This window comes from Mustelus asterias, chromosome 1 (genome assembly GCF_964213995.1).
Source record: "Mustelus asterias chromosome 1, sMusAst1.hap1.1, whole genome shotgun sequence".
In the NCBI taxonomy this organism is placed as follows: domain Eukaryota; kingdom Metazoa; phylum Chordata; class Chondrichthyes; order Carcharhiniformes; family Triakidae; genus Mustelus; species Mustelus asterias.
The window spans coordinates 31020737-31042245 of record NC_135801.1 but is presented as its reverse complement, the minus strand read 5'-3'; the positions used below and the strand labels follow the sequence as shown (position 1 = coordinate 31042245).

The 21509-nt window shown below is 44.3% G+C and overlaps 1 protein-coding gene across 3 annotated transcripts in view; it reads right to left on the bottom strand.

Annotated features, from left to right (window-relative positions):
- mfsd8 (major facilitator superfamily domain containing 8) overlaps positions 1 to 21509 on the bottom strand; it is a 185964-nt gene that overhangs the window by 45975 nt on the left and 118480 nt on the right. For 2 of the 3 annotated variants that reach the window (XM_078211125.1, XM_078211108.1), the window contains exons 2-4: positions 12747 to 12838; positions 4829 to 4872; positions 3843 to 4083 (exon numbers count right to left, since the gene is read on the bottom strand). In XM_078211125.1, the coding sequence (XP_078067251.1) occupies positions 3843 to 4083; positions 4829 to 4872; positions 12747 to 12777 (316 nt within the window). In that variant the 5' untranslated portion in view covers positions 12778 to 12838. Of the gene's footprint in view, positions 1 to 3842; positions 4084 to 4828; positions 4873 to 12746; positions 12839 to 15436; positions 15500 to 21509 lie in introns of all 3 variants that reach the window. The other variant, XM_078211118.1, reaches the window with a different exon arrangement.

Genomic DNA, 21509 nt, shown 5'->3' with positions numbered 1-21509 from the left:
TCCAATCCTCTGGGATCCTCCCCATAGCCAGTGAGGATGCCTTTGTTCCAATATAGTGCACCACAACTAGATCTTCCCCATCGCATTCCAAATTTATCTCCAGCCACAAGCGAGGGCAGACAATACAACCTTGTCATAGCTAGGCTATGATCAGTTTGCTCATCACCCTGCATTCCTTGGTCCCATCCACAGAAGAAGCAAGTACCTTATGCCTGTTGGTCAAAGTCCTCCAACTCAACATTCTGGATCCCCATACATGTCTTACTCACAATCCTTCAGTCCTTGAACTGACCAACTCAATGCGAAAATCAGCTTAAAAGATTAAAAATCAAAAAGTTCAGCTTTAAAATACAGCAATAAATTGAATATTTAACTGAGAATTTTGTTTCTGGTAAATCAAGATGTCAAACTCCTTAAGTTTTATTTAAACCCTAACTCAACAACCTTTGCAAACTCTACAAATGAAAAATAGAAAAATCTGCAAAAAACAGCTGTTCATTTCTAACAAAAAAGAAAATGCCTCTGTGATAAAATGCACATGCTCGAAAGGAAAGAAAAATTTGCATTTATATAAAGCCTTTCACAGTCTCAGGATGTTCCAACTGTTTTTCAGTCAATTTTTGAAGTGTAGTCGCTGTTGTAACGTAGCATATTTTGTACACATTTAGCTCCTGCAAACAGCAAATAGAAACATAGAATGGTTACAACACAGGGGTAGCCATATGGCCTGTTGAATTTGTACCATCTCTCTGCAAAAGCCACTTAGCCAGTCCCACTCCTTGCTCGTTCCCTGTAGCCCTGCAATTTTTTTCTTGGCAGATAATTGTCCAATTCTCTCTTAAGAGCCACAATTGAATCTGCCTTCACCACAATCTCAGAAGTGCATTCCAGATCTTAACCGCACACTGCATAAAAATGTTTTCCTCATGTTGCCTTTTGTCATTCATGTTAATTGGTGCCCTCTGGTTCTTGAATCAAAAGCCAATACAGCAACATATATTTAGAAAGCACCTTTAACGTAATGCAACATCTCTGTGATAAACCCCATGATCTGCACGGGGTGTCACTAATTGACCTCTGAATTGGGCTCATTGAATACAAGCTCCCTGGGGATTGGTAATTAACCAACTAGATGGAACTCGTATACTGGGTCCTGTATAAAGCAAGACCCTGAGAAGGTTCATTAACCTTTTAGTCCCGATTGGGACAGGTTGTTCATTTTCATCTTGTGCAATAAAAGCACAATTCCTTCACAGCCAACTGCTGCAATTACTTTAATCTCAGAGTGCTTCACAGGACCATCATAAAGCAAAGTATGATACTGAGCCATTAGCCGGAGATACTGGTTCAGATGACAAAAGGTTGATCAAAGATGTAGGGCTTAAGAAGTGCCTTAAATGAGGGAAGCGAGGGGGAAAAAGAGTGAGGTAATGCACTAGGGGAGGGCTAACAAGGCAACGGATCACACTATAAATGGCCACTATAAAAACCCTTTATAGTACTGAGGATCAGAGGAACCTTGGTGTGCATAACCACAGATCCTTGAAGATGACAGATAGACAAGGTGGTTAAAAAGACATCTTGGATACTTGCTTTTAATCAGCCGAGGCATAAAATACAAGAGCAGGGAGATCATGCTGGAACTGTATAAAACGCTGGTTAAGCCACAAATACAGTGTTGCATGCAGTTCTGGTCACCACATTATAGGAAGGATGTGATTGCACTAGAGAGGGTGCAGAGGAGATTTACCAGGATGCTGCCTGGGCTGGAGGTTCTGAGTTATGAGGAAAGATTGGATAGGCTGGGGCTGTTTTCCTTGGAACAGCAAAGGTTGAGAGGCGATCTGATAGAGGTGTACAAGATTATGAGGGGCATAGATAGGGTGGATAGGAAGGTACGTTTCCCATTAGTAGAAGGGTCAATAACCAGGGGGGCATAGATTTAAGGTAAGACGTAGAAGGCTAAGAGGGGAGTTGAGGAGAAACTTTTCACCCAGACGGTGGTGGGAATCTGGAACTCATTGCCTGAAGGGGTAGTTGAGTGAGACGGGAATTTTCCCATCCCGCCAGCCATAGGAATCATAGCCAACAGGGGCGGACTATGCAAAGGTCCATTGACTTTGGCAGGAGTTTCCGGTTTTAGGATGAGCGCGGCAGGGTGACTGTCTGTGGGGAGTCTGTACGTTCTCCCCATGTCTGTATGGGTTTCATCCGAGAGCTTTGGTTTCCTCACACAGTCCAAAAGACATACTGGTTAGGTGTATTGGCCATGCTAAATTCTCCCTCAGTGTACCCGAACAGGCACCGGAATGTTGCGACTAGGGGATTTTCACAGTAACTTCATTGCAGTGTTAATGTAAGCCTATTTGTAACACTAATAAATGAACTTAAAACTTAACTTAAACTTAAGCATAACTTAAAACACAATGGCAACAGAGGGTAGGGAATGAAACAAATTGTTTACTGAAGAAAAAAAATTTCCCTAACAAAAACAGGAAATAACAAATCAACGGGGTCAATTAAAGTTTCAGATGAATCCCAGCAAGAATAACCTGCCATGTTTAAAGACACGCACAGAATCCTTCATTCACACCAGGAACTTGTTACACTCTGTAAAATAGCCATTAGAACAGCAATCTCAGCAGCACATTGCTAAGAGGACATCTTAAGATCCAACTTTCAGAACCATCTCAGAAGATCATTAGCAAAGCAATTGATTAATGGGGTAAATGACATTTGGAGCTGACTGGCACTGATGATATCTAGCCCAGGGGCCACATGCGGCCCATCTGGGTTCAGAGTGCATCCACAAGACATTTTGTTAACCATTGCCCATGCACAGGGTTGCCACATTCTGCTGATTTCCGTCCATGTAATTTTTTCCTACTGGTATGACCGAAGTGATACAGATGTAAAGCAAGGCCACGTGAAGTGAGGTACATGTTGATTGCACACATTGACTGTGAGAGCTGTGCGCTCCCTCCACGTCCAAAGTGTAAATATTTATTTTGTTTTTACCATTTTAAGTTTTTTAAAAATTTGTTCATGGAACGTGGGCATCGCTGTCTGGCCAGCATTTGTTGCCCATCCCCAATTGTCCTTGAACTGAGTGGCTTGCTAGGCCATTTCAGAGGACAGTTAAGAGTCAACCACATTGCTGTGGGTCTGAAGTCACATTCAGGCCAGACCAGGTAAGGACAGACAATTTCCTCCTCTAAAGGACTTTAATGAACCAGATGGGTTTTTATGACAACCGATTCATGGTCATCATTAGATTTTTAATTCAAGATTTTTATTGAATTCAAATTTCACCAACTGCCATGGTGGGATTTGAACCTGGGTCCCCAAAGGATACCCTGGGTTTCTGGATTACTTATCCAGTGACAATACCATCATGCCACTGCCAAGTTGATGACGGTTCTATTAATATACAAATTGATTAAGCATTCTCTATAACTCGTTGTGAAATATTTGGTGTATATTTAATGTATTTAATCTTATTCATAGGGTTGTGGTTAGTGATCAAGCCTGATTTCAATCTTGCGGCCTACTGAGATAAAGGAGGGCCACTCATGCAGCCCACTCACTAGCCTAGGTTGCCCTTCACTGATATAAAGAAAACTGAGTAAGACAAGTGAAGTGATAATCATTTCAGGAAAGATATTAACAGAACAAAGCAAGTTTTGTTTTAATTATCCTGTTGTTCTATGTATTTAAGGTTACAATGTTATCAGAATTAGAATAAAGGGATAACCCAATAAACTCTTTACCCCAGAGTTGTTCATTATATTAAAATTCATAATTATGTTACTTGTGTTTCTTTCATATGAGCTTGGTCTTACCTGCTCCAAATCCAATAAAAGCACGACTCAGCAGCATATAGTACTTATTATGTGATGGCAAGGTATGTACATAGCCATAAAGTATGTTTGCTGCAACATTAATAAAAATTGATATAATAAGAGGCTCTCTTCTTGGTCTGTAATTTGACCATGCACCAAACAGTGGAGAAGCAACCATCTGGCCCAGGCTATAAGCAGCAATGACCCATCCAAGAAAACTGGTATCTGCAGTCTTATCCACCTGCAGTAAGGAAGCATGGAACAATGTTATAATCAACTTTCTGTATGTAAACAATCTTAATCAGTCACTTTTAAGGATGTCTAACATTTTCCATCATCTCTATTTGGCACTTCAGTATAACCTTTCCACTTAACATTTAATGACATTCTTGTAATTTAGGCAGCAATAGGTTTCCAGTCTGTGCTTAATGTTAATATCTTTACTGTATCATCTATGTGAGAGTGAACTAGGTTAATTTTCAAGTAGCATTCTTCAATCATACTCGAGTGGCAGTATGACATGCTGCAAAAAACATACATCCTCCAGATAATCACTGATATCAGTAAAAAGGAAGCAATGATACGGTACAACCTCCTCTTAGCATATAGATCCATATTAAAAAATGCCAGAAATTCTTTAGCGAAAAATAAGGGAATAGCTTGCATTCATATAGTGTCCTTGACAACCTCAGGGCATTCCAAAGCATGTACGTTTTGAACTATAGCCACTATAGGAGTCTAGGGAAACATGACAGCCAATTTGCACATGGTTTACTGTCTCATTCAACAGTGCAGCTCTCCTTCAGTATTGGAGGTGGGTTTGAACCTACAACTTTTGACTTAGAGGCAAAGGTGTGACCACATAACCAAGGCTGACAGCTGAAATAATCCTGACCTTAAATCAGCTTGAAGTTATACATTGGAAATTGTGATTAATACAAAACTATGCAATTCAATACGAAATGACTCAGAAGAAAGTCACGAACCTTTAGAAGAAATGGCCATATTGAAGACATTACAATCGAGAAGCCTGCAGAAAAAAGATCATTTATTAGATATAGCAAGTACAGCCTTCTTCGTAACAAAAGTATTTATGTTTTAGTCATTGTTATTTAAATACATAACAAATCAAATGAATATTGTAAGCATATATTAAGACCATGTACCAGGTTTTTTTCTACCGAGGTGGGTAGCTTAAGTTGAGAAATTTCCCACCTTGGGTGAAAAGGATCCGTTAAACCCAATTTTCACTCCAGGGAGATGGGGGCAGGATCAAGTCATACGCACCTGTTCCGGAAGCAAAATGGCCATGGAGCAGATGAGTACCAAGGCAGGCTGGGGAGAAGGCCTGTCTCGGTTCTCTGGGACTTCATCCCAGTTGTTTTAGAAGTTTTTAGGCCCTCTATCCCTCATTCCTAACACCAGCTTGCCTATGTCCATGCACGCTCATTACCTCACCACCCCCATTGCCACTCACCCAGCTAATTATTTAATATCCTCTTAAATTGCCAATCAAACTGAACTCAAGAGCTCCCTGCTGAGATAAACGTAGTTTTTGAAACTCAGGTAAGTAGTCATGACATAATAATGCAGACTCGATGGGCCAAATGGCCTCTTTCTGCACTGTAGGGTTTCTATGATTCTATGAATAATAGCCCTTGAAAATGTTGAACAAGAACTGTATTGAAACTGCACAAACAGATGGCAATGTTTTTTCCACCTACATCAGATAGCCTGTCAATCAAACAGTCCAGTGGACAATGTTATTTTTAACTCACTGACAGCTTACATCAGTTTTTCTTCAAGTTTACCAAGCAGGGGATTTAAAAGAAAACTTCAGATCATGACACGTTAAACAGGTCTATCCACCCTTCAAGAGCATTAATTCTATCAATTCATGACTTTCACACTGCGGGTTAAGGCCTTCAGAACAGCCAACGTGTGGGTCTGTTTGAACTCAGCACGAATTTCAAATGGCCCTGCTGAATTCAGGATTCATACCTGTCCAAGTCCTGCCCACCATTTTGAAAGACCCGTGGAATCTTTGCAAATGTGCAAAAATCCAGCCCTTCTTTTTAAAGCTACCCACTTTGAACAAAACATATTTCCTCCCCCTTCAAGTTCTGATCCTAGTAGTGACAGCTCTGCAACATACCTCCTGTCCTTTAGCAATGCTGACTTGGACGAGTCCACCAGGAAATATTTGAGAGCAATCCAGTAACAGCTTCCTGTCTGATATCTCCTGCCCCCAGTTACCACCTCACTACTTATGCTGCTAAGATCACACTGGTGCTCCTGTGCATGTTGTTGTTCACTCATTTTAACACGTCAGAAAATAAGGCTTTTCTGGTGGTATGCTCACAGTTAAGGAATATAGTAAAATCTACATGTTATAAAGCATCAACAATAATTCCTCATCAGTACAATTAGGGATTTATCCAAAAGCTGGGGACAGAGGAAGAGGAAATGCAATAAAGTCCTGCCTTTCATTACTTCCTGGTTCATGTATTCGCTTACCCAAGCTAAAGCCTTTTTACACTGCATCACCTATCACAAGCAATTGTTCGCTTATCCATGTTTTCTTCCCCCTCTGTCCTCTTGCCCTGAGCCACGATAGAGCAGAGGCCGCAACTCATTTGAGCAGGGAGATGGCGTCACAGTCTCTGGAAGTGGGTTCCTTCTGCTTGCCATCTTGGCCATGGACATTTAATTCCCTTTTTTAAGCACCTTGCTGACAGGGGTGAGAAGTTGTGCCTGGAATGGTTGCAGCTGACGTGCAGCCCAAATGGAGAGATTAACCTGGAAATGTCTGAATCCCTCAGTCCAGGGCTGCATTAACAGCATTAACAGCATTAACTGCATTAACAGCTCTGTTCAATTTTGAAATGTTCACCAATTTCATCTGCCAGTTTTGAGGTGATTCCTTTTCCTCCTTAGATGATAATTGTCTCTTTTTAACACTTTCAATACATTGTACTGTGGAGAGGCTCCCCCCTACCCCCTACTGTACCACAATTTGCTGTACAGTAATTGCACAAATCAATGCTGTCCTCACATTGCTGGTACCTATCTAATTGATTCCCATTGAAAAACAGGCTCATCATTCACAATTTCACCATTTGAGAGATTATGCGGGAACGCAATCCTTGCGAACAGGACTTTATTGTAAGTGGCAGGCTTGCCTCAAACGCCTCCATTTAAACAGCAGCACTGACCTGGGGTCAGAAAATCTGCCCACTCCCTAGGTTGGCACAGGAACAGAATGTTTAAATAAAATAGGCAGGGCAGGGGGAGAATGAAAATGAAATGCTAAATGAAAAATATTAACTTAACGGATTTTGGAAAGCAGATCTTTACTAGCTATTATGTAATACTTTAGGTGTAAAATAGGATGACTAAACACATCAATACTTAAATGTGTTTGCTGTCCTAAAGTCAGACAAAAAAAACGACTTGTATTTACATCACCTTTCACAACTTCAGGGCATCCCAAAGCACTTTACAGTCAACTATGTTCTTTTGAAGTATAGGCTGGGATTTTCCAGATCCACCCGCCACAGGAATCGTCGCGGGCAGGACAGAAAATTTGACGGACCACCAAAAGACCAGCAAAAGATCCTTTGGCTTTGGATAGGTGGAGCCAGAAAATCCCTTCTGCAGACACTGCTGTAGAGTAGGAAAAGCAGTGGTCAAGTTACACACTATGGACGGGATTTTCCGGCCACGCTCTTCCCAAGACCGAGAAATCCCACCCGTGGTCAATGGACCTTTGCATGGTCCGTCCCCTTCCCGCTATGATTGTCGTGGCAGGCAGGATGGGAAAATTCCACAGTATAACCTCCCACAGAATACTGGGATTTTTTTTTTAGTAACATTGAAAAGGGATAAACATTGGTCAGGACACCAGTGATAATTCTCCTGCTCTTTTTAAGCACCTTTATGACAGGAGCGAGAAGCAGTGCCTGGAATGGTTAGCTCTTTTATGCCAACTGATGCGCGACAATCAAGCACGTGGAACAAGGCTTCAGCTATTGAAGGCTTTTATTAGCAAACAATGGAACTAACTAACACGAGTACACCAGTTCAGACTGGAGGGGTCCCGCCGGAGCAGAGGTCTTATACCTCTCCCCAGGAGGCGGGGCCCGACCGGGATGTGCCATAACAACATTTACCACAGGTAAACACCCTAACCCAACAACATTATACAACCCCCACAGTGGCAACACCCTAACCCAACAGTAACATAGGAACAACCCACAGTGGTAACCAACGATGGTTCACCACATTCACCCCTCCTTTAAAAACAAAGGTCGGCGGGGTGCGAAAACAGGTCATATATGTACAAAATTCACAAGTCCAGACGGTCTGGAGGACCGCACCGTCGCTGTGATCTCCTCAACACCGGTTGCGACACCGGAGCAGGTGCTTGCGGTGGCGTTCCCTCCAAAACAGCGTCCGGCTCTCCCCTCGAGGACTCCCGGGCCGGTTGACCCTGGTGAGGCGATGGTGCAGGGGATCCTGGAACCTTCTGTGGTGGCGCCGATCTCCGAGTCTCAGGCAAGCTGTACATGGGAGTATAACTGTTATGCACTGGTCCCGGTGCTGACCGCGCCACGTCTGGGGAAGAAATAAGTGATAGGGGATTCGTGACAGGGGGTATGGGAGCGACAGGAGTTGCTACGTCCCCTGCGGGCGCCAGGTCTCGAATGGAGACTGTGTCCTCTCGCCCATCAGGATATGCCACATAGGCATACTGAGGGTTGGCGTGGAGGAGTTGGACCGGTTCGACCAAGGGGTCGGACCTGCGGGCCCTCACATGTCGCCGCAGAAGGACGGGTCCTGGGTACGTCAACCAGGCTGGTAAGGAGATCCCCGAGGACGACTTCCGAGGGAATGAGAACATCCTCTCGTGGGGAGTAGCATTGGTTGCCGTACACAGGAGGGAGCGAATGGAATGAAGCGCATTTGGAAGGACCTCCTGCCAACGGGAGACTGGAAGGCCCCTGGATTTCAGCGCCAGTAGGACAGCCTTCCAGACTGTAGCATTCTCCCTCTCCACCTGTCCGTTACCCCTAGGTTGTAGCTCGTGGTTCTACGAGAGGCAATCCCGTATGAGAGCAGGAATTGCCTCAAGTCGTTACTCATAAACGACGAGCCCCTGTCGCTATGTATGTAGCAGGGGTACCCGAACAGGGTAAAAAGATCACTGAATGCCTTAATCACAGTGGCAGTCGACGTGTCCGCACAGGGGAAAACAAACGGGAACCGGGAGTATTCATCTATTATATTGAGAAAATAGACATTCTGGTCCGTTGAGGGAAGGGGGCCCTTAAAATCCACACTCAGCCTCTCGAAGGGGCGAGTGGCCTTGACCAATTGTGCCCGGTCCGGTCGATAAAAGTGCGGTTTGCATTCCGCACAAATCCGACAGCTTCTTGTCACTGACCTGACATCCTCCACCGAGTAGGGCAGGTTGCGGGCTTTTACGAAGTGGTAGAGTCGGGTGACTCCAGGATGGCACAGGTCATTGTGGAGGGCCTTCAAGCGGTCCTCCTGCATGATGGCGCATGTTCCGCGCGAGAGGGCATCCGAGGGCTCATTGAGCTTCCCTGGACGATACATAATATCGTAATTATAGGTGGAGAGCTCAATTCTCCACCGCAAGATCTTATCGTTCTTGATCTTGCCCCTCTGCATGTTACTGAACATAAACGCCACGGATCGTTGATCCGTGATCAGGGTGAACCGCTTCCCCGCCAGGTAATGGCGCCAGTGTCTGACGGCCTCCACAATGGCCTGAGCCTCCTTCTCCACCGCTGAGTGCCGAATTTCGGGGCCTTGAAGGGTGCGGGAAAAAAACGCGACGGGCCTGCCTGCCTGGTTTAGTGTGGCGGCTAGGGCAAAATCAGATGCATCACTTTCCACCTGGAAAGGGATGGATTCATCCACCGCGTGCATCGTGGCTTTCGAGATGTCGCTTTTCAAAGCCTTGAAGGCCACTTGGGCCTCCGGCGTGAGTGGGAAGGTCGTGGACTTGATGAGCGGACGAGCTTTGTCCGCGTAGTTGGGGACCCACTGCGCATAATGCGAAAAGAAGCCGAGGCATCTCCTCAGTGCTTTTGTGCTAGCGGGCAAGGGAAGTTCAGTAAGGGGGCGCATACGGTCTGGATCAGGGCCGATGACCCCGTTTTCCACCACGTATCCAAGGATAGCTAACCTGCGCGTACGGAATACGCACTTCTCCCTGTTATAGGTCAGATTCAGGCGAGATGCAGTGCGCAGAAAGTGTTGGAGATTCGTGTCATGGTCCTGCTGGTCATGGCCGCAGATGGTGACGTTATCCAGGTACGGGAAGGTAGCCCGCAACCCGTTCTGGTCCACCATTCGGTCCATAGCACGCTGGAAGACCGAGACCCCATTGGTGACACCAAATGGAACCCTGAGAAACTGGTATAGACGACCATCCGCCTCAAAAGCCGTGTATTGTCAGTCCTCTGGGCGGATGGGGAGTTGATGGTAGGCGGACTTAAGGTCTATGGTAGAGAACACCCGGTACTGCGCAATCTGATTGACCATATCAGAAATGCGCGGGAGAGGATACGCATCCAGCTGCGTATAACGGTTAATGGTCTGACTGTAGTCGATGACCATCCGAGGTTTGTTCCCGCTTTTAACCACCACGACCTGCGCTCTCCACGGACTAGCACTGGCCTGTATGATCCCTTCCTTGAGGAGCCGCTGAACCTCAGATCTGATAAAGATCCGGTCTTCAGCGCTGTAACGCCTACTCTTAGTAGCGATGGGCTTGCAGCCTGGTACCAGATTCTTAAATAAAGAAGGTGTGGTGATTTTTAGTGTGGAGAGATTGCATGCGGGGCGCTTTGGGCAATTTGGAGGCTGCGGCTGATTCCCTACTGCCAGTGAAGGGAGTGGCCCACCGTACTGTAGGATCACACTCTTCATGTGGACCATAAAATTTAGTCCGAGGAGAATTGGCGCACAAAGGTGTGGTAACACAAGGAGCCTGTATCGCTCGTAAATTGTGCCCTGTACCTCTAGGGTTACCATACAACGTCCTTGGATCGGTACAGACCGGGACCGTGATGCCATGGAAATTGTCTGTTTGGCAGGTAGAACCCGGAGTCCACACCTTTTAGCAGTGTCAGGGTGAATAAAACTCTCGGTGCTCCCACTGTCAAACAGACAATTCACAGTACGACCATTTACCTTGATGTTCATCATGGAATTATCAAGCCTGTGATGCTTTGTCTGGTCCAGAGAGATCGACGCCACCGTTGGCCCCTGGGCGTCACTGCATGCAGCCGAGGTTGATGCTGAGGACCCCTGCTGGTCGCTCCTAGTCGTCGTTGACCATGATGGCCGCCCCCATGAATCGCACGTGGGTGAGGGCGCCAAACGTAGCGACTCCTGGTGGTCTTCCTCCTCCTCCGTCAGCCACAATGGCGTCGTCCTGGGTTCGCACGTGGTCGGACCTCGTGGGTACTGCGACGCCGAAGGAGATTGTCTCCGCTCTGGAGGGTCACAGGCTGCACTGCCATTTTTGGGCTTCGACCTGCAAACTTTAGCATAGTGCCCCTTTTTACCACACTGACTGCAGATCGCCGTTTTTGCAGGACACTGCTGCCGTGAATGCTTGGCTCCGCCGCAAAAATAGCATCGCTGGCCGCCTGGAGCTGCCGCCGTCGTCGGGTCAATATGGGAGCGCGAGCCCGTGGGGCGAGGAGGGATTTGTGCTTGCTCTTGCCACGTTGTCTCCACGTGGTCTTCGGGGTACAGAGCCAAGCTTTTCGACGCTGCCTCCAGCATCTCAGCCATCTCCATCGCTTGGGTCAAGTTGAGGTTCCCTTTCTCTAATAGCTTAAGCCGGATGTACGAGGACCCTACCCCTGCTACGAACGCATCTCGGGCGAGGTCGTACATATATTGCTCTGCTGACACATCTTTACAGTCGCAACTCCTGGCAAGCTGCAAGAGCTCATTGGCGTAGTCCTCCATGGTTTCGCCCGACTGCCGACGTCGTGTAGCGAGGAGGTAACGAGCGTGGATCTCGTTGGGTGGTCTCGTGTATCGTTTCTTCAAGAGCTCGATGGCCCTCGGGTAAGTGGTGGCCGCACGAATCGCAAGATAAATCGTGTCGCTTACCCTCGCGTGGAGGACCTGGAGTTTGTCGTCGTCTGTAGTAACAGCTGCAGAGGCTGCCAGGTAGTCTTCGAAACACTTCCACCAGTGGTCGAAGGTGTTAGCGGCACCGACCGCACGTGGGTCCAGCGCCAGACGCTCTGGTTTTAATATTTGTTCCATACTCCCTTTTACTGTTGAGAGTTTTAAGTTTGCTAATAAAATTGATGCGCGACAATCAAGCACGTGGAACAAGGCTTCTGCTATTGAAGGCTTTTATGAGCAAACAATGGAACTAGCTAACACGAGTACACCAGTTCAGACTGGAGGGGTCCCGCCGGAGCAGAGGTCTTATACCTCTCCCCAGGAGGCGGGGCCCGACGGGATGTGCCATAACAACATTTACCACAGGTAAACACCCTAACCCAACAACATTATACAACCCCCACAGTGGCAACACACTAACCCAACAGTAACATAGGAACAACCCACAGTGGTAACCAACGATGGTTCACCACACCAACTAAGAAGACAGACTGGGCCTCAGTTTAATGACTCACCAAAAGTACTCTGACAACACCTCAGTACTGCACTGGGGTGTCAGCCTAGTTCTTTGCACTCAATCTCTAAGGTGGGACTCCACTGGAATGGGGTTAAAAGATAATTCAACTCAAATATAGCTCAGTTACGTCACAATGAATCCATATGCCTAAAATGAAGCTTTCACATTAAGTCTCACTGGTTAACCCTGAGTGCAATACTTACCTATACTACTGAGGAACATCGTGAGGTACATGATCCGGATTGACCTCCAGCGGTTTCGATTTTCCTGCAGTTTCTCGAACAATGCATCTTCACTGAAAAATAAACCAATTAAGTGGAATTATTGTTTAGCTTTGTGTTTAATTTATTACAATTTCCACAGGCCAATGAAAAAGATAATATGGCCAGATTTCATGTTTTAAGATTTTTAATGTGACGAATGACTAAAATGCTATTAATTAAACACTAACTGGTGTTTAGCTCATCACCTGTGAGTAAAAGAATTTTAAATAATTGAATGTGAACGTTAAGAATAAATACAAAACCATTTATTCATTTCATTGGCATACAGTCAGCAATTTCTTGGTAAATAAAAAAGAGCTTTTGAACTTGCTTTAAGTCTAAAAAAAACATAAACTTTAGAGTATCCTCAAAGGCCTGAAAACAGAAGCAATTACAGGAAGCTCACAATGGTGATTAATCTGATATAACAGTGTAGCCAGTTCTGTGGGTAAGGTCAGCTTCTAACCTGTCATTTCTTAAGCGAGTACAAAAGATCGCAATTTGCGCAAACACAATTTGCACTTAAATCTTTGCAATCGTTTAAACTGTTTTTGCCAATTTTGGCTTAATGGTGCTGAAAAGTCCAGCACAACTCAGCAGAAAGTCCACAGTACTGTGCCTAATTTACTTAAAATGATAAATTAAATGACTTGATCCTTTAATTTTCTTACATCAAACCCCCCCCCCCCCCCAACCTACTGTTGGAAAAATATAGCATAACACCAAAAATCAGCTCTGGAGGAAAATTAAATTAAAAATTTTAAGAAACCCAATATATTTACAGTAAGTTGTAAATACTAAAGTTACATGGAGCAATTAATTTAACTAGGCCTTATGTTAACACTGGTTCCTGTTACACCATGGTTGTGCTGTGGTTCAAAAATTGGAACCAGAATCAGCTGGATTGGCAACGACACACAGTAATATATTTAGCCCAAACTGTGCACAGCAAAGCAGCTTTGGTATCAACTGACACATCTGGACCAAAAGGATGCCAAACCACGCTACCTACCACTGTCAGATTCACTGCCGAGTAAACAGTCCCCCCTGCCCCTGAGCTTCGGACACTGGACTTAATTGATATCTAGGAGGTGGTGAAAGTGGCACAATTCATAACCGGAATTATTTTTAGTAAATAACAGTACTATTACATTTTAAAGCAACTGTTTAATTGCTGTTGACTGCTATGACTGTTGTAGTCATATGCATGCAGACAACTTTCTATCTAACCAAATCTACTCCTGTGGAGTCAATATACTGAACCACTGGAACCATGGTAATTTATTATTTATTTAATACTGAACTGGGAGATGTGTCAATAAGAAAATGTAGGGGTGAGGCAAGATTAATTACCATAGCTTATTTTCCTAACCACAACCTTCTATGAAAAACATATACAAATATGCTGGATGTGCAGACTTGAGTGTAGTATTCAAGCCAACTAAGCTTTTTTACTTTACACACGTAGCGCAAGCTGGGGAGGTCTTTAAAAGCTATTGTTGTCATTGGGAAGCCTGTTGAAGGAAAATGCAGCTTCCACAGAATGAGTAAAATAAACAATACTCTATAGGAGCTCGAGAGTGTCCTGTCTGAAAGCAAAAAACGTACTGCATGAAGCACAATGCACTACATTGTGGTTGTGTTGGTAACATTCAGTTCTTCTAGCTCAAGTGTCATGAGGTAGAAAATAGCCAAATGGAAATACAACAAACATCAGGAGCTTTCAAAATGTGGAATGACCTTTATAACCAAGTTTATTACATATAGTTGTGTTAAATATGTGTTAATTGTGTTTAATTGTATGCAGGTGGTGGGTCTTAACTGGGGATTCATTCAAGCCCATATAGACAAGACTAAATTTGTGATTGCTGGGTTGAGAAGTGCATGCTTGTAATGTGTAATTTTCTAAATATATATACATGTGTAAAGATTGGTTCCAATTCTACACTTTACCAACCGGCTTTCTGGTTTAGAAAGCTTCAGACAGGTGTTCCAAACTGCAGCCTGTGGTACACGTATGGCCCCCAAGCCCTGAGAATTCTGCCTTTGGCTGGGGGCAGCACGGTGGCACAATGGTTAGCGCTGCTGCCTCACAGCGCCAGGGACCCGGGTTCGATTCCCGGCTTGGGTCACTGTCCGTGTGGAGTTTTCTCCCTGTGTCTGCGTGGGTTCCCTCTGGGTGCTCCGGTTTCCTCCCAGTCTGAAAGACATGCTGGTTAGGTGCATTGACCCGAACAGGTGCCGGAGTGTGGCGACTAGGGGAATTTCACAGTAACTTCATTGGTGTTAATGTAAGCCTTACTTGTGACCAATAAACTTTTGTATTGTTCTTTGTTCTTTAATAGAGGGATACAAAAGAATGGTCTAGTGGGCACGTGAGCGGCGCAGGCTTGGAGGGCCGAAGGGCCTGTTCCTGTGCTGTATCGTTCTTTGTTCTTTGATGTCCAAGCAACTCAGCCTTACATATCCTTGCATTTCTTGTTTTCTGGTTTGATTCTTTTGAATTTCGGAAAGGGTTGTTCTCAGCATTTCTGTCTCTTTGGTGCATAAATCCTAGTTGAAGGATTTCAACTTTACATATGGTCCACAAACTGATACATGTTTTCAACTCAACTCCTTCAAGTACATACCCAGACTTTTATTCAACAACAAAAACAGAAAATGCTGGAAAATCCTAGCAGGACTGAGAGCATCTGTGGAGAGAGAATAGAACCAACGTTTTAAGTTTGGATGAAGAGGTTCCCGCTTTTAGATTCACTTTGTACTCAATGCAGTGCAGAGAACATCTCTTTCAATAAATCTGTTGTTGTTCATTTGAATCTACATGTGCATACCATGTCTTTTTATTTGTGTTCAAAACCTACAACCCCTAACACAGTATTCAACTTTGAAAGAGTTAAAGGGTGGGAGAAATAAAGATGGTGGACAGAGAGATAGGATGGTGAGGTGATGGGTGAAGAGGATCAATGGCAGGGAGGAAAGAATTGGAGGAGAGAGGGATGGTTGAGGGAGAAAAGGAAGAAACGACAGGTAGGAAGATTAAGAAGGAAGAGGGGTGGAGAGATGCTAACAGGGAGGAGCTTTGTTTCTTTACCACTCCCTTTGTCTTTTGTTCTCTGACATCTTTGTAATTTAATCTCCCCCAACCTCTAACCCATCCCAGACCTTCCATTTTGTGACCACCACAACCTTTCAACAGCATAAAAATCCACCACTTTTCTATCCCTCTGCAATTTCAAAGAGTCATAATCAACTCGAAATGTTGACACTGTTCCTCTCTCCATTAATGCTTCCAGACCTGCTGAGCTTTTCCAGCGCTTCTGTTTCTATTTAAAATCTCCAGCATTTTGCTTTTATTATACCAACAGGGAGGAGGTTCAGAAAGATGGAAGGTGAAATGGAAAATGGCAGATAGAAGGATAGAGGGATTGGAACGGGTTTGAAGGTGGAAGAGATGGTTCGGAAGGTGGAACGGGAGGAGTTGATAGTGGGAGAGAAGAAAAGGGAATTATACGGAGGGTGGATGGAAAGGGGAGAAATGCAAAGGAAAGCTGGCGGAGTGGGTGTAGGGTGGCAAGATGGAAATAATGGAGGCTGTAAATCAGCAAGACTGGAGCCAGGATGAAGAAAGACAAATGTGAGGGAGGTGAAGAGGGCAGAAGTAGCACAAGAGGGCGGTGGAAAGGGAAAATAGATAGGATTGAGGAAGAGAAGGATGTACAAGGGGGCAAAAAAGAAAGGAAGGTGAGCAGAGAAGAAGGAGGGACATAGGAGAAGGTGCTGTTCAGCAAACTGCCTCTGCCTAGGAAATCTTCTCAGCACGTGTAGCAAATGACCATAAAATTCTACGAAGGTGAAGGGATAGTGACGTTGGGGGAGATGGTGCTGAGGAAGAGGAAACTCAGCTAACATGATAATAAAGTGGTCCTAAGAGTGGGAAATCCAGCTGTGGGGTGCTATTACCTACAAATGGAATTAAACAGTAGATTGAATGAAAAGACCAGCTAGTGGAGGGAGGGTATTTTTGAATGGAAAATGCAGCTGCTAGGTAAAGAGTAGGGCAAGTGTGTGAAAGGGATATATTTCTCTTTTTCATGGAATGTGAACATTGCTGTGCGGCCCAGCATTTGTTGCCCATCTTGATTGCCCTTGAGAAGGTGGTGGTGAGCCACCTGCTTGAAGCACTGTCATGCAGCTTGTGTAGGTACACCCAGAGGGCTGTTAGGAAGGGAGTTTTGGGATATTGATCCAGTTCAATCCAAAATGAAGGAACAACAATATAGTCAGGATAGTTGCAGCTTGGAATGGAACATACAGGTGGCGGTCTTTCATTGCGTCAGCAGCCTTTGTTCTTCTAGGTGGCAGAGCTCACAGGACTGGGAGATGTTTTCAAAGGAGGCTTGGCAAGTTGCTGCAGTGCATCTTGTATATTCTTTACACTGCTACCACTATGTGTCAGTGGTGGACTGGATGAATGTTTTAGGTGGTGGATTAGGTGCCAATTGAGCTGGCTGTTTTGTCTTGGATGGTGGCAAGCTTCTTGTTGAAGCTGCACTCATCCAGGACAATGGAAAACATTCCATTACTCTCCTGATTTGGCTGATTCATTTAGGTTTCTGGTCAATGGTAACATCCAAGATGTAGATGGCTGGGTAACATCATTAAATGTCAAAGGGAAATAGTTAGATTATCTTTTGTTGGAGATGGACACTGCTTCACACTTGTATGGCATGAATGTTACTTCTATCGGCCCAAGCCTGCATATGGACATGGACTGCATAGTATCTAAGAGTCACAAATGGTATTGAACACCGTGCAATCATCTGTGAACATCTCCACTTCTGATCTTATGATGGAAAGAAGGTCATTGATGAAGCAGCTGAAGATGGCTGAGCCTAGGACACTACCCTGAGGAACTCCTGTAGTAATGTCTAGAGCAGAGATGATTGGCCTCCAACAACCACAACCATCTTCCTTTGTGCTAGGTATGACTCCAACCAGTGGAGAGTTTTCCCCCACGATTCCCATTAACCAGGTTTTTTCTAAAGCTCTTTGATGTCATACTCAATCTTATGCTGCCTTGAAGTCAAGGGCAGCTACTCTCATCTCACCTCAGGTTCAACCTTTTATCCATGTTTGGACCAAGTTTGTAATGAGGCCAGGAGCTGAATATTTCTGACAGAACCCAAATTGAGCATTAGGATCAAGGGGAGCCAAATGGAAATTATACCTGCTGGAATGGGAACAGGATATGCTAGTCCAAATTGGTGTAAGACGCAACAACCTCTAACTACCAAAAGATCAGAGAGTAACACATTCAGGTCGAGGTAAACTTGGTACATGAATAATCTAAAGGGTAAGTTGCAATGTCCAGATAGGACGAAATGGTGAATCCATAGTTGGTGATTTCAACTGATAACCCAGACAGTGAATGCAATACATTTACATTATCCTCTTTGAACATTAAGAACAACATGATTTGTTTCAAATACACAGTCATATAAAGAACATCTACCCCACATCAATGCTTTTGTACATGATAGTTTAGATAGAGTAGTTAAAATTTGCATTTCAATTATCTCATTCCAGGCAAGATTATTTCAAAAAATGCAATTGGGTAATTTTTTAAACAAAAACTCCAAAAATAAAACCAAAGAATACCAACACATTATCTAATATTTTCAGAATATACCCATTACATCTGAAACAGAACCTACAAAGGTTCAAAAGGTCAAAGATATTGAATATTTCAAAACTATGCAGTACTTTTCTCACGCTGCAGCACATCATAGGAAGAGAAAAGAAGAAAATGAGATTCAAGCTTTAAAATTTTCTAAAGCAACATTTTAATTTCATTTATTTATGTATATAATGTGGAGACATTGCCTAGGATTTTAGATTGTCATGATCACAATGACCCATTAATTTTATCCATTATTACTGGAAAATCTAAGCCAACTGTTAAGAATGTATAGGATAATAGTGCACATTAAATCCAAGACAATGGTATTCATATTTAACTGCCTTGCCTTCTGGAGTGGGCCAGCAAGCCACTCAGTTGTATCAAATTGCTACTGCATGGACTACATCATCTCAAGACGATGTCCCGTTATCATTTTCTTCAGACAACTAGGAATAGGCAATAAATGCCGGCCTTACGGGCCCCCTATTATTCATCATTTATATAAATGACACAGATGACTATGTAGGGGGTAGGATTAGTAAGTTTGCGGATGACAGAAAGATTGGCCGATGGTTAACAGTGAGGCTGAGTGTCTTGGGCTACAAGAAGATTTTTTACTCTTTACTCTTATGTGAGGAATAAAAGAATGACCAGGGTGAGGTTAGGGCCGGTCGAGGACAGTAGTGGGAACTTGTGTATGGAGTCAGTAGAGATAGGAGAGCTGACGAATGAATACTTTTCTTCAGTGTTCACCAAGGAGAGGGGCCATGTTTTTGAGGAAGAGAAGGTGTTACAGGCTAATAGGCTGGAGGAAGTAGATGTTCGGAGGGAGGACGTACTAGCAGTTTTGAATAAACTGAAGGTCATTAAGTCCCCTGGGCCTGATGAAATATATCCTAGGATTCTTTGGGAGGCAAGGGATGAGATTGCAGAGCCTTTGGCTTTGATCTTTGGGTCCTCACTGTCCACAGGGATGGTGCCAGAGGACTGGAGAGTGGCAAATGTTGTTTCTCTGTTTAAGAAAGGGAATAGAAATGACCCTGGTAATTATAGGCTGGTTAGTCTTACTTCGGTGGTTGGTAAATTGATGGAAAAGGTCCTTAGGGATGGGATTTATGACCATTTAGAAAGATGCGGATTAATCCGGGATAGTCAGCACGGATTCGTGAAGGGCAAGTCGTGCCTCACAAATTTGATAAAAGTTTTTGAGGAGGTAACTAGGTGTGTTGATGAAGGTAGGGCAGTTGATGTCATATACATGGATTTTAGTAAGGCGTTTGATAAGGTCCCCCATGGTCGGCTTATGATGAAAGTAAGGAGGTGTGGGAAAGTTGGCCGATTGGATAGGTAACTGGCTATCTGATCGAAGACAGAGGGTGGTGGTGGATGGAAAATTTTCGGACTGGAGGCAGGTTGCTAGCGGAGTGCCACAGGGATCAGTGCTTGGTCCTCTGCTCTTTGTGATTTTTATTAATGACTTAGAGGAGGGGGCTGAAGGGTGGATCAGTAAATTTGCTGATGACACCTAGGTTGGTGGAGTAGTGGATGAGGTGGAGGGCTGTTGTAGGCTGCAAAGAGACATAGATAGGATGCAAAGCTGGGCTGAAAAATGGCAGATGGAGTTTAACCCTGATAAATGTGAGGTGATTCATTTTGGTAGGACAAATTTAAATGTGGATTACAGAGTCAAAGGTAGGGTTCTGAAGACTGTGGAGGAACAGAGAGATCTTGGGGTCCATGTCCACAGATCTCTGAAGGTTGCCACTCAAGTGGATAGAGCTGTGAAGAAGGCCTATAGTGTGTTAGCTTTTATTAACAGGGGGTTGGAGTTTAAGAGCCGTGGGGTTATGCTGCAACTGTACAGGACCTTGGTGAGACCACATTTGGAATAGTGTGTGCAGTTCTGGTCACCTCACTATAAGAAGGATGTGGAAGCGCTGGAAAGAGTGCAAAGGAGATTTACCAGGATGCTGCCTGGTTTGGAGGGTAGGTCTTATGAGGAAAGGTTGAGGGAGCTAGGGCTGTTCTCTCTGGAGCAGAGGAGGTTGAGGGGAGACTTAATAGAGGTTTGTAAAATGATGAAGGGGATAGATAGAGCGAACGTTCAAAGACTATTTCCTCGGGTGGATGGAGCTATTACAAGGGGACATAACTTTAGGGTTCATGGTGGGAGATATAGGAAGGATGTCCGAGGTCGGTTCTTTACTCAGAGAGTGGTTGGGGTGTGGAATGGACTGCCTGCAGTGATGGTGGAGTCAGACACTTTAGGAACATTTAAGCGGTTATTGGATAGGCACATGGAGCACACCAGGATGATAGGGAGTGGGATAGCTTGATCTTGGTTTCAGATAAAGCTTGGCACAACATCGTGGGCCGAAGGGCCTGTTCTGTGCTGTACTGTTCTATGTTCTATGTTCTTACCAATGATGCCAGTATCTCAAGGATGAATAAGAAAATATATTAGCATGCTTTTGCATGGATGGAAAAAAACAGCCAAGTTGCATAGCCATCTATACACAATCCAGAAAACCATGCCATACCTCAATTTGGAAGCTTTTCTGGTTACGTGTCAGTTCCTGTGAGAATATTTTAAATAGCTTACATGGTAAAGGTGTCCCAGCCAACTTCATTTTAGTATTTTAGCCAGAAGCAAATGTGGAGAAACAACGTTGAGCCATGCAAATCAATAAAAGCAAATCGAGGTAGAGGTGCAGTTACTAAGAAATAACGTTGAGATACTGCTAGGCAGTTAGAACTATGAGAGCCTGGAAGACCACTTGGCCTATGTATAATAAGCAAACCCTGTAGAACAGAGATGAAGGACTAAAGATTTGAAGCAGAGTAAATAATTGAATGTGTGGCCTTTGTAAATGTGCACCTACCAATAATGTTGTGCCTCAGTGCAACGCAACAAAGCTGAATGGTACAAAAATGGGCCTTTTTTGGTCAAATAGAGCACCTTTGGGCAAGGCAGTGTCCATTTGTCTAAATGATGACCCAGGAAAGTTACAAGTCTGATG